Source organism: Metopolophium dirhodum, chromosome 1 (genome assembly GCF_019925205.1).
Source record: "Metopolophium dirhodum isolate CAU chromosome 1, ASM1992520v1, whole genome shotgun sequence".
In the NCBI taxonomy this organism is placed as follows: domain Eukaryota; kingdom Metazoa; phylum Arthropoda; class Insecta; order Hemiptera; family Aphididae; genus Metopolophium; species Metopolophium dirhodum.
The window spans coordinates 92,026,009-92,041,136 of record NC_083560.1 but is presented as its reverse complement, the minus strand read 5'-3'; the positions used below and the strand labels follow the sequence as shown (position 1 = coordinate 92,041,136).

Sequence of the window (15,128 nt, the reverse complement as noted above, 5' to 3'; positions counted from 1 at the left end):
TGCTTTCCAACTTCCTCAATACCCCAACTAAGTATGCCCCTGTAGGGTAGGTTACCTACTTACGTCTTACTTACCATATTAGTAATAGAAAAATAAATTATTTATGCACTAATATAAATAAATTATGAAATAATAAAAATATTCTTAGAAATAGAAGCTAACACAACAAGTCTTACATCGTTTCCATTCAGAATCGTTATTCCTATCTTCACTGAGCAACTTCCCAGTTTTTATAATTGTTTCTATAGGTAGTTTAGAAGTGTATGTACCATTTATATTATGCACAGTGGTTGTACATACAAATGTATTATAATATCTGAGTAAGCAACATATAAATTAATAATAATCAATAATAGTTTATATGATTTTTATGTTTATTCATACAAGTTTATGTTTACCTGTATAGTTATAGTGTTATCTAATCCAATTAGGTAGTCTATTTTTATTATTGAGAATATATTCTACCTGCAAGTCAGCTGATTCACTATAAGGGACTTTTTATAAAATGATTTGAATAAAATGTTCAACAAACAACAATACTATTGCGCTTAAAATTTAATGAGTAGGTAGATGTTAAAATATTCCAGTTACTAAACTAATATAGAGTAGGTATAAAATAATGTATAGATTTATAGTTTCATGGATATACGTCATACTGTGATGCGTGTAATTAAATAAATATGTTATATATATTAACGGCAGACATTACCCAAAATATTACAACTATTTGTTTTAATTTCTTTGGAAAAATGAGTTGATTTTAATTCATTAAAGTTTAAATACTTGTATGAAATATTAAATTGATTTTTAAATGTATTTCTAAAATTATTGCAAATGGTAGAATATAATGAGTATAAATAGGGCCGTATTTAGAACTGTGAAACTCCGAGACAATTATAAAATGCAACCTCCCCTCTTTTAGGAATGAAAGGGATCCAGTATTAAATAAATACAAATTATAAATATAATTAAAAACTAAATAAAATAACCAAAAAAGGGGGAAATTAGGTAACCGTACTACATCATCCCTGCTGTACATTAGGATTAGGATTTTGGAGCCGAGTGTACCTCGTCATTGAGTAGGTCACTATAATCGATTGTATACATTATTGCATACGAAAAACGATTCTGAGGAGAGACGGCTTGTCAGCGCATTATCATATAAATATTAAATAAATGGCTATAAATTATTACTATAGTAATTTATTTTACCATTTATAGTAATATGATATGAACTAATAGCATTTAATAAATCCGAATGTTTTGAAAATATCATTGTGTATATAAAATATAATAAATAATAATATAAGTAGGTACCTACATAAAAGTTTTGAATCCTCACGAAAAATAATTTTGAATTACTACAAAATAGCTATAATCGTTATTCTTTGTTTAAATGTCAAATTTAATCCAAATTAAAACTCCACGTCCATAAAAAAAAATCAAGAGCTACTAACCTAACCTAACCTATACAGATTTTAGATTTTTTGGTTCCAATATAAACTAATATTAATGAAGAATCATTTATTAAATTTTAAAGCTTCAACTATATAAACAAAACACTTTAAATACTATTGCCTACAAAATATTTTGCAAAATATCGTGGTTTTGACTAATTTTGTTAAAATTTGTACTTCAAATACTTATACAAAAAAAAACATTCTTACGTATCTTTAATATTTTTTAAATACTATAATAAAACTTACGCGGTACCTTGTATTAAAACTTAAACATTTTTACCAAGATACAATTTTTTAAAGAATAAAAATTTTTTTAAAAAAATTAAAAATGTCAAATGTCTTTAAATAGCTCAAAAAGAGGCAAACTATTTTTAAAATTATACGATACCTATATAGATAATTTGAATATAAACATTTGGTGAAAATTTAAAATACTTACCTACAAATATTTATTTTTGAATTACAATAAAACAACAATAAAATAAAAAGATGTTCAATGATAAATGGTTATTTTACGCGTGAACTAATGTCTTAAAAATGACGTATAGAACACCAATAATAGAACAGTGTGAATAATGAATAGGTTCATGGTATAAATAGGAAATAGTTTAAAATTAATCTAAATATTTTGAAAATGTCAATGCGTATAGGTAAATATAATATATGAAAAAGTTTTAAATCCCCAGGAATAATGATTTTAAATTACAACAAATTAATTTACCAACATCTGTATTCTCCGTTTATATGATTTCGCCGAAATTTGAACTTTAAATGTCTATTAGCAAGAAGGTCAGTATATTGACAAGAAATTTTGTTTTGTATATATTACCTAATTGTAATTGGTATTTTTCTCTGATTTAATATAAAAATATTTATAGAAGTACAAAATCTTACTTGTATTTTATATAAATTGTATGTATATAATTTTATATTTGTATGTATTATACAATGGTACCATCGGGTTTTCATAACGCAATGATAAATTCACTTTTTTAATTTCCACCTACAAATTGCCATTACAATAATACATATTATAATAAACAAAATATTAACATTATTTTATTTTGTTATTAGTTAAGGTAGTTAGCTAAGAAAAAAATACAAAAAGTTATAAAAAAGTATCACCCCTAAAATTCTACCCTGGGCCCAGGCCACGGAACTGTAAATAAGATAATGTATTTTAATAGTACTTAAAGCCCAGACACCTCGGAAAACAAATATCTTCAGGTTCCTCTATGTCCTGGTTATAATGCGTATAAATGATACGTATACAGAACTGTATACCTACACCGAATGCCAATATTTTATCACATCATTTATTCCGGCTTGTATCGTCAAACATTCTAAGCACAAGTCACAAACTATAAGATATACTAGTACCTATAGTTTATCTTAGTTCGTGGCATAAGTGGCTATTAGGGAGTGATGTTTTGTATGTCTTATCTTATGATACAATTTTTAGATGAATTTATCACAGATATTTACAATATACATTGTATACATATCTGTGGCATTTATTCGTAAATATTTTGATACGTGTACACCAACATGACTATAAAATATATTAGTGTTTCTTTTTTTTTTAACGATTGTTTTGGTTTTTTTCAATGGTTATAACACTAATAAATAATAATGATTTAATGAGGGTACCTAATATGAATTATACAAACATAGATGCGTTTTCCATTGATGTCATTGTTTGTATGCTACATTTATATTACTCGATATTACCTATGTTAAGTTATAAATGGATTCGTATTTTTTTGTTTAACTCTATACGGCATACGCACATAAACATCGTATAATATTTTCATTGAAAACAAGCTATGGGTACCTAAATGAAAGGTTATTTTTGGGAGAAAATGACGTTGCTTTTAAACTGGATTGTAATGTATATATAGGTATTTATATTGTATAGTATAGTGATGGTATTCAGAAAGGTCACTTATTTGGCAGAAAACAGGTGGACTAATTCATACGAGAATACAAGATGAAACAAACAACACAACAAATGTCACTTGAAAAAAAGTAAAATGTGTATAATAATTATTATGACAGTTGTGTGAGCTTTTAATATTACAAATTAAAATGTATAACTTATTAGTTATTACTATAATTTATAAAATTGTATATTATTCATATACTTGAAACTTGAAAGTATCTTATACATCAAAATAGTAATAAATATAAAATAAGTAATGGTAGATATTTTTTAATAGAAGATTCCCCACAAATTATTCTCTTTAGCAAAAAAAAAAAAAATTACTGGAAAGTAACACTCATTTTTACGGACGTCTAAATTTAAAATTTTTACGATATTTTATATTCAGCGAAAATTTAACGAATTCCTATCAATCGATTTTTGATATTTTGTTGTAATTCAAAAACGAAGAACCGTAAATACTTAATTTTCACCAAATATTGATATTATCATTTTCCATACATGGTAAACACGATTATATTTTATACGCATTTAAAGTTCAAATTTTGACAAAATTCATCAAAATCCCGAACATTTTCAAATTATTTTTCAGTTAAAAATTCATTTAAGTTTTTCTTTTCATAGCTAACATCAGGAATATTAATAGAAGATTTCCCTTAAGTTTTCTACCTTAAACAAAAAAAGAGTACCGAAAAATTACGCTATTTATAGTCAAATAGATCATTTCCACATTTATAAATTTTTTTTTAAATACCTATTAAACTTGAATACTTGTACAATAATTTTAGGATGACACATTGTCTCTGCTCAGAATCATTTTTTTTATGCACATCCATTATAATAACATACTCGACAACTACTGTATGGCAGAGCAGTACCCACTTGTCAAACTTTTCTTTATTTCAATTAAATGTACAAATAGATAAGTGTCGGGTTATCACACATGTGAATTAACGACTCGACCACGTATTGAATTTTGAAATAATGATAATATAACTAATTAGTAATTATTAAACTTATTACTCAGTTATACACATAATTTTTTTAATTTTTTATAGTTTATTAGGTATTTAAATACTATTTATAATTTATATAATATACATCTAATATATAAATGTTTACTTCTATTCGTATATTAGCTTTTTATACTTAAACATACAGTACCTACCTAGAGTATGCGCATGCAAACCCTTTCTTAGGTAAGCTTAAATGTATGGTTTCTTTATACTCTGCCATAAACATTATAATAACTGTATAACGCTATATAGGCTTCAAACATTAAACTTATATAGTTATATCAAAATCATTGCCCATCGTAGTTCTTACTTTTAAGTACCTACCAGCTATCTCGTTAGTTATTATTGTTATTGGTCATTAAACACATATTTGTTGTTCCTAAACAGTGTTTTCAGATATTATACCTTTTTTCTGAGCTGTCACATACAGTGATCCATCTTTATCATCGCGTGTGTTTAATAACAAATTATAATACAATTATAATGGGAAACAAATCAACAATTTAAATTTAAATCAGTAGTTATTCAACACTTTAAATCAACTAGCTAACCTACCTAACATTACGTCATTGCCTACGTCCTACAGGCTACGAGTTACTGTATTAATATTGCCTAATTTTGTTTTGTTTTTTACTATTATTCATGTTTATTTGTGTAGAAGTTAGGTTGTTAGGCTTTAACTTATAACTGTTATACGAGTATACAATACCAGCCAATGTATTACTTGTATTAATTCAATTAATTACGAATTACCCATGTAATCGAATGGTTGTTTATTGTTTATAGTCACAATATAAAATTGCTATAATAATAATTGTACTCGTCGATTCGTTACACCTTGCACATATAAGCCGTTTAGCCGTAAGATTAATTTGTTTTTCATTATCCAAATAATAAGTAAATATAATGCCGAAATTTACATCAACATCTACCTATTATTGGATATAATAATTATATATTTAAAGTTTACATTATTGACAATTTAGACTCCATTCACTAGCAGTCACGGTTCAGTAAGATTTAGCAGTATTGTGATATAGCTGGAAGGTAGGTAGGCACCTACCTACATATTATAACTTACACTAATAATAAATACAACGTCTAATTATGAAATAACTAGGTCGGAAAACATAAATATTTTATAAACTTATAAGTTATAATGTATATCAATATCGTGTATGCTCAATGAAAAATATGTGTAATATCTTATACTCACGCCGGAATCACCTCCAGAGCGTCTTCAAACTGTAACACAATAATACTGTTGTTAATAATATTGATCTCAGTATATTTCAGATAAGCGTTAATATGTATATACTATTATGTAAAATAGACATCATAATAATATAAACCTAAGTCTAGAATAATTAAACTATTAAATATGGTAGGTACAATATGTCAAGATGTGGTGCTTTATATTCTATAATCTTGTCATTTCAACAGTTGAAATTCAACTAGACTTTTGATCGGAATCTCGACGATTCGATATTATAAAGACAAAGGTCGTATAATTATTTACCTCGTCCTCAGCATCGCCGCAGTCACCCATCTTGACGGATAAAGTGTGTTGGCCGTTGGGGGAAAATGCTCGGCGCGGGAAGTTGTATATAATATTATTACTATGTTACCGTCCGGCGGGAAAAATATGCATATAAATTATAATATTATAGAGTATAGGTAGGATTTTTGACTACGAAATCGCTAAATATGCCACCAGACTCTGTTTATATTGTGTAGAAAACGAAACGATGGCAAATCAGTGTGATGTACAATATAAATATTATATTCAAACGAAAAGCGATTGTTCGACCGGACGGCGGTGCGGCGCAGACGTACGCGTGACCCGGCAAACTGCAACTGACGTCTGACTACCAAGTACCAAGTACACTGGCGAACCAACGCGGCGCGACGCGAGCAGCTGCTTCGCTCACGGAATGATACGATGCGCGCCGACGCACTGACGTATTATTATTATTTATTATTATCATTATTATTACTGTTCATAATAATATTATGATCATTGCGTCGCTCGTCCGTATAACAACAATAATATTATAATACATCGTTATAATATTGTGTTGTACGGTCGTAAGCTTTTAGGTTTTTTTAATCGATGCCCCTCCCCCCACACATGTACATATACATGACAAGACTAAATCACAATCCAACCCGCGTAAAAACCTCGACAGCCTTGACCCGGTTAGCCGGTGTGAAAGCAGTGCGGCAGATGATGATAAATAATAATATATAACATATACAATGTTGTACAATTATATTATTGTTTTAATATTTGATAAGAAAAAATAATAATAACAACGACAACAAAATATTGTGGTACCTCGGTATCAACACTGTTATCATGGGCCGGACGGCGGACGGCGGCGCAGGACACCCATCCCGAGGCGGCATGTTATCACTGCGACAACTTACGCGTAGGTTCGCGAACCTATCTACCACTGCGGCGATTACCATGATATTATTTTCATATTTCGCTAAACAGTTTAAGTCCCAGAAGGTTGAATTAATTTTTGCCGAACAAAATGTTCTGTTTTCGATTTTGGTTTTCGGTGTAACTCTAAAACAAATAACCGCAGGTACATGAAATTTTGACTGAATGTTTATACTAGCATTTTCTATACACCATAACATTATCCAAATATTTTGACTTATTTTGAGCTGTTTACGGACATTGTCAGTTCTCAATTTTTTTAGTTTTTTTCTATAAATATCAATAAAATTTTATTTTATTTGTAGGGTAGCAAAGCGTGAAAATTGTATGCAAGGCTCCTGATATATTATTACAATAACAGTTGAAAAATATTGAAAATACATACGCACAATATTTTTTTAAAAGCATTTAAAGTTCAAATTTTGACAAAATTTATCAATTTTAAAACGTAATAATTATTTTGTAGTTAAAAATTTATAAAACGTTCAACTTTTATAGCAAAGAATTGAAAATTTAAAACAAGATTCAATTTAAGTAGGTTATTTTGTAACCAAAATATCTAAAAAATATAAGACGGTTTTTATCGTTATTCTATGTTCAAATTTGGACGAAATTAAATATTTAACTGACGAGGAACGATCTTAGTTTTGTGTTATAATTTGAAAATATTATTCGTGGGTGTTAATATTTATTAATATGCAAATAATATTAATTCAACTTACCGGCTACCGTATTAATAATAACAATATAAATATAATATAAAATAATATCCTAGACTGACAATCCGTCTTAGATAAAACCGTTTTTCGTATACAAAGAATATACATTGAATTCAAATGTAACCCCAATCATATTACAGTGACCTACTTGTAACCTATTGTACAGCAGAGCGTCATCCATTTACCCGCTTCTAATACATACAAATAACCAGTACTAGAAAATATAATACATAATATGAAGTTAAAATTATAAAAATACATAGGCACAATTTTTTTTTATAAACAATTAAAGTTCAAATGTTGACAAAATTTATCAAATTTATAATTTATTAATTATTTTGTAGTTAAAAATGTATAAAATGTTTAACTTTTATGGCTAAGGATTAAAAATTTAAAACAAGGTTCCGCGTAAATAAGTAAATATACAAATTACTTTATTCACAATAATATCATCAAATATACTTAGTAATATCATAGGCTGACAGACCGTTTTCGCTCAGAATCGTTTTTCTTATACAATAATATTATATCATTGAATTCAAATTTAACACCATCCATTACAGTGACCCACTTGTAACCTACTGTACAGCAGAGCGACTTCCACTTACCCGCCTTTTTTAATATTTAATTTAATGTGTAATTTATTAGTAACTAATTAGCAACTAAATTTAATAAATGCTTTTTTTACTTTTTTTGGCTACTTAAAATGCTTTTTTAAGGATTTAATTTTGCTACAAAATCCAAGCCCTACTTATGAGAAACCTTGTGTTAAATTTTCAATGCTTAATTTTACATAACAAAACATTTTATACATTTAAAATATTACAATTTAATTTGCTAATTTTCTTTTTTTTGATAAATGTTGTCATAATTTAAATGCTTGTAAAAAAAGTGCATAAATGTCTGTAATATATTTAAACTTCTATTATAAAAGCTTATAGAAATACATTGAATATTACATTTTCAAATTTTTTTACAAAGATCACAATTTTTAATCGACATTTATAGGAAAAAAACTAAAAAAATTTTTAATTTATGTATTAAAAAAATATTTTTTAAATTTTACCATGTATAGAAAATAATCATATAAATAGGTATTTGGTGAAAATTTCAAATGTCTACGATTATTCATTTTTGAATTGCAACAAAATAAGAAAATCATTAATTTACAAGTGAATATACAGTATACACTGCAAAGATTTGAACTTAAAACACTTATAAAACATTAATGAGACTATCCAATAAACTTTTTTGTTTGTGAAAGGTTGAAAAACTTATGAGTAATCTTGTAATAATTCTTCAATTTTTAGATATAAAAAAAGAAACATTTTATGAATTTTTAACTCAAAATAGTTTACAAAATTTAGTTATTTTGTTGATTTTTATTAAAATTCTAACTTCAGACACTTATAAAAAAATATTGTAACCATGTATTTTCGATATTTTAATATTTAAACTACAGTTTGAGTTAACGAAAGTCTCAATTTTGGTTTAAAAAATACCAGATGCTGCATTAAAATGCGCGAGCGATAAAATTTGGCACATAATTACACGATAGTAAGTTATCACGATAACAGATCACGTTCACGTAGGTATCTAAAGAAAATTTATATCAATCATTGTTTCTTATTTTCGTCAATAAAAGCATTTTGCACTTAATATTGTTTACATTTTACATTTTACATTTGTTTACATTTTAGATCATACAATATTGCATTAACTCTCTTTTCGAGACGATGATAATAATTATTTTAAATAATAAATAATAAATTGTTTTTTACATCAAATTTTAAATGTTATTACAAATATTAAATTAGTTTAAAGCGCATCCATTTATTATAGGTTCATTAAGTGTATAATTTATCTGTCTATTTTTGATTTTATCATCAGAAGTTTTTTCATGAGTTTTTCAATGTATAAAAGTTATATTTAGGAAACAGCAGCTATAATATAATAGAAAAAATCACGTCATATACAATATATTTATGATAATACTTAATTTTTTTATGAAATATCTTTAATCCAGATATTTGAAAACAACTATGGGTAAATAAAGAAAACCATAAGCTTTAAGGTTACTTATAACACTTTTAAATACTATTTATGGCTAATATTATAATATTCGTATTAAACAGTTATTAAATAGGTAGGTACTTCGCTTTATTGAATTTTGGACGTTTAATAAATGTGGCCTTGTTGTCACGGGACATAATAATAGTAAACACCAGGATGTATACCGAATTCGACCACGGATCTTCCATTAAAAAAAAATTGAGTTAATTTTTGAAAATTGAAGTTTTTGAAACATCATAAAAAAACATATTTACTTATTACTTACATATCTAATTACAAAATCCAAGTAACAAGAAATAAATAACTAATTAAAACTTTTAAACCGATTAGTTGTTTCCAAGTTCAAGTTCATCGATGTAGCACAACGAATTTATCGTGAATTTGATTTTTAGCTCTCCTGAAAAATTTTGTTTATGACGGATATGGCTGTTTGTCTGTTAGCCGTCGAATTATACACTGCAAAAACACCCCTGCGCACGCCTATGAGGCTCTCATAATTATTTAGGCTACTGTTAACCATGCACGATCACTCGGCTATTTAGGTTATAGCTATGATATGATCCATAACAAAAAGAGTACATAGCTTTAAAAAATATCAAAAATTTTTAACCTAAGTAATAATTAAAAATATATATATATTACCTACTTCAATCATGTAATTTTCATTACAAAAAAAAATCAATAGTTAATAAGCTTTTAAATTTTTAATCGAGAAATACTATACTGATGTATAGTATCCGTGAATTTCTTTAAATAACTTTTGATCAACATATTAAACATTTCATAACAAGTTTCATCAAAGTTTGTATAAAACTGAATTACTGTTTTAATGTTTTGTTTTATAATTTTTCAAAAGCGTCGGGAAAAACAAAATAAAAATTAAGGAAAAACGTGAATTTTCACGCCCAACTGATTTTTGGTTTTTGGTGTAACTCTAAAACAAATTACCGTACATGCAACATTCCCTGAATGTTTATATTAGCATTTTCTATACACCATAACATTTTGAAAATATTTTGACTCGTTTTAAACAGTCTACGGACATTATAATTTTCCATTTTTTTACTTTTTTTCTATGAATGTCAAAAAATTTTATTCTCTAGGCCTAAAAGCTTGAAAACTTAATACAAGGCTCTTGATATATTGTTACAACAGCAGTTGGAAAAAATTAAAAATACACTAACCCAAATTTTTTTATATGTATTTAGAGATCAAAATATTTTTACAACATTTATAAAATTTTAAAACGATTTAGTAGTTACAAATTTATAAAATGTTCAACTTTTATAGCTAAGGATTGAAAATTTAAAACCAGGTTCCGCGTAAATAGGTAAATTAATTAATTTATTTACAATAATATTATCAAATATACTTAGTATCATAAACTGACTAACCGTCTTCGCTCAGAATCGTTTTTTCTATACAATGAAATTATATCATTGAATTTAAACTGAACACCATCCATTACAGTGACTCACTTATAAGTTATAACCTATATTGTACAGCGGAGCGACACCCACTTGTCCACCTTTTATAATATTAAATTGAAGTTGTAGAAAATTTGAAAAAATTAAGTAATTTTAAAACATTATTCCATTTGATATTGTTTGATCATTTTAAATAAGTACATTTTGGTGTACTTCAGCCATTTATTTAGGACAATAAAAGCTATAGAACATATAAATAATATTTTAAAAATAAAATACTGTCCTTCTAATATATGTACGTTTATAGCTTATATCTACAATAATAAAATGATATAATTTCTATATAATAATTGTACATAATATGTAATACAAATTATAGTATATACATTTAGAATATCCTATGTTTATTTTATCTGAACCAACATTTGGCATTTAAACATTAAATATGAATGGTTATTATTATGATTTATGAAGCCAACTACTGCGGACGCGTGTATTTTTAGTATTATAAAAATACTTATCTACAAACTAATATTATTTTAAAATACAAACAGTTATTTAAAAAAATTAAATAAAAGAAAGCTAAGGTAATTACGCTATTAATACTTAATAAAGTAGTAATAAGTTGTTAATATTTAATTAGTATAATATTGTAATAAACAATAGTATAATATTCTGTTTTATACAATTTCAATGGATTTTCGGACTTTAACTTTAACGGAGACGATTTCATATCCATACGTGTTATAGGTATAGACTATAGTCATGATATAACAGGCGCCATCTACAAACAGTAGCTACGTTTTTAAATACGTGTTTTATTTGTAAGGATACTCACACATTTTTATTCTATCATAATCTTAGTTAGCTACTATTGGATGACAATTCGTTCTGGTATTCAAAATTGGAATAGATTTAGTATTGAGTCGAAAGTCGAAAGTTTTAATTCCGTATATGACCTCGACGGACCTATCAGACAAGTGTAGATCTATATGAATAAATTGGGCTTCATAGTCTCGATGGTGATCGATCCCCATTAAGCCTGAAACTATTTCTAACTTCCAACTACACTTCCTCATTAAAGATGAATCATTGAATCAATGAATATCCAAGTATCTAAAAAATAACAATAAATATTGTGTGACAGCATAAATGGCCATCGTTACAATAGTGAATACGCCACTGACCGGCATCATCCGACTGTCCGAGACATTATGACAGAGGCCCAGGAAATGTCTAATAACATATCTATATGACTTTGTGAATTATATTGGGCTCCCGGCCCGTAAATAAATAAATGAATAATATTATATTATTACAAGCTAGTATTTACTTATAGATAGATGGATTGAAGACAGACATGTTTTAATTAATTAATAGTTATATGCGTACTGATGTATTATTAATTGTACAATGTACCTATATGACGTATGCGTACCTAATACCTATATAGTGATACGTTATGTCACCTTTTTGGGTAGGTAGTCCAAAATATTGGATATTAAATATCTCGGTATAATATACTAGCTTACTACTAACTACTTACACTTACTTAAATGTCTTAAATATATGGTGTTTACTGTTTTATTCTGCCCGGAATCTAAAATTAATTCAACCAACCACGTATTATTATAAATTACTATTAATAATATAAAATAAATATATATTTTACGCAATCAAATATTGGCTGACATCCGTCTCCGCTCAGAAACGTTTTATCTATAATATTCATTGTTGTAAGTACCTACAAACTGGTGTCCATCATTTTTCAAACATTCGGTAATTTGTGTATGTATTTGATATTGGAACCAATATATTTATTTGATTATTTCTAACATAATATTATATAGGTAGTTACACACCTACACAACATAATACTTCCAGTTATAGAAAACAAACAAGAAATAAATTATATTTATATTTCCGTCACATACTATGATGATACAAGTTATAGCATTTTATCATAGAGGCCCGCAGAAATTTTTCAAGGGGGGGGGGCGAGTTTTTTTATAGTTACATAATAGTACATAAAATCCATTAGGTATCCATAATATATTTTGTTAACTTGGCTTAACAGGACTTTTTATAATGGTAACCATTTTTTCGTATAACGCACTTTCAATTTGTAATACCTATATTAATTTATCATATTACCTATACAGTGAACTCAATTTAAAATACATTTCCGAAAAGCCAGGGGGAATACCCCAGCTTTCCATTCCCTCCGGGCGCCTATATGGCTTTTATGTAAGTAGGTACACGGTGGTGTTTTTTAAGGTAACAGTGATGCTCCCCGCTCCCTTGGGACTTGGTTAATTCCTTTTAATATGTAAACATTAAAAATAATAATTTATGGCAATTATTAACAATAAATATAATAAATGTATTAAAATATAACAAGAATTATCTTAGTAGTTACGCTTAGACAGTCTTCGGCAAGAGGATGAAATTTATTTTTGCATATTTTTCTGTGCCATGGTACTAATTTACCCACTCCCTTGCCACTTCTGTCTTATACAAATCCAAAGACAAACACATAAGTTATATTACTCAATAGCTTATATGGAAATTACCGTAAAATCTGTTTTAGTTAATTTTGCAAAATGTACATAACAGACGGATTAATTTAGCATTGTAAAAACTTAATGAAATATAAAATAAATAAGCTTAAATACGTTGTCCAAGATTATACATATCACATTTTAACCATGAGATGTGAGCCTGTAAAAAATATATCGCCCTGATGGTTTCTTTGATAAAAATTATTCATGCCTTTTAGGGCAGTAAAAGTGTCCAATGTTAAACTTTGAGGGTGGCTATTGGAAGAAAATTGTACCTAATTCTTTCTTTAGGTCCAAAGTATAAAATATCCAGTACTTTATAAAATAATCAGAAAAAACTAAAAAAATTACGGAAAATTGGGAATATTTACATTACACCATTTTTCTAAAAAATCGATTTTGTTTTTTCGTTGTAATTCAAAAATGACTCACCGTAGAAACTTGTAATTTTCACTAAATATTGTGAAACCTTCTCCAATGAGTATCGCTAAATAGTAAACACTTCCAAATAGGGGTTGTATTATAGGGAACGGGGACATTTTCACTATTTGTCTACAGGAAAACGAAAACCTATAAATACGTGACACTCGACTAAGCAACGGACACTTTAATGAAATGAAATTTTTGATTTTGATAATTTGTTTCAACATTTTAGAATAATTGTAGATTGTATAAACAAAAGTCTACACTATTAAGTAAAATAAACCATATCTAGGTAAGCTGTTCCTCTATCACAGTGTTGTGTAAAAAATGTTTTTCTTGGTTTTAATAATCAGGATTTAGTATAGTTAGTATGATATTGGTCACAGTTATTTACATGAGGTATTGAATATTGATAAGCACTGTATCCACACGTCGATCGAGTTGAAATATTACAACTTAGATAACAGTACCTAACCTATGACATATTTATTCTATTGGTCATTAACGTGAATTGACCAATCAGGCGGAGTATAGTTTCACTGCAAAATTACGCGAACGCGGCCAAACTGGAATAGCGCCTTTATAGTTATTTACCTTATCTTGAATGTCCAGTCGTTAAAATGTTATCGTGTAGTAGAAAATAGGCAAAGCAAAAAACCATGACCCTTCAAAACATTGAACAACTTTGTCATTGATTGCGGTAATGGTACAAAAACGCCTAAATATGAGCATTTTCTAGACATTAAATTATATTATATAATTAAAAAAATATTTGGGTTATTTTAGTGCTTTTTATAGACATTTGAAATTTTCCACTTTTTTGTTTTAAGTATGATATACCTAATTTTTGTTTTAAAGTAAAGTAGCTTGAAAATGGAATAAAATTATTCTCAAAACTAGATTTAATAAAAACCTAAAAAAAATGTAAACTACATACCTGATTAGTATGCACAATTTTTTTTTTAAATAATTATTTCAAATTCAAATGTTGATATTTTAACGAAAAAAACGATTTTAGTTATTAAGTTTTGTAACATGAAATCCAAAAGTTATTAATC

At 27.1% G+C, this 15,128-nt stretch overlaps 1 protein-coding gene across 3 annotated transcripts in view; it reads right to left on the bottom strand.

Moving 5' to 3' along the window:
• LOC132934916 (tetratricopeptide repeat protein 39B-like) overlaps nt 1-15,128 on the bottom strand; it is a 108,174-nt gene that overhangs the window by 44,822 nt on the left and 48,224 nt on the right. For 2 of the 3 annotated variants that reach the window (XM_061001336.1, XM_061001335.1), the window contains one exon: nt 5,635-5,663. Coding sequence is in view for 1 of the 3 variants with exons in the window: in XM_061001334.1 (XP_060857317.1) it covers nt 5,635-5,663; nt 5,938-5,967 (59 nt within the window). In the remaining 2 variants the exon portion in view is untranslated. Of the gene's footprint in view, nt 1-5,634; nt 5,664-5,937; nt 6,327-15,128 lie in introns of those variants that run through there. The other variant, XM_061001334.1, reaches the window with a different exon arrangement.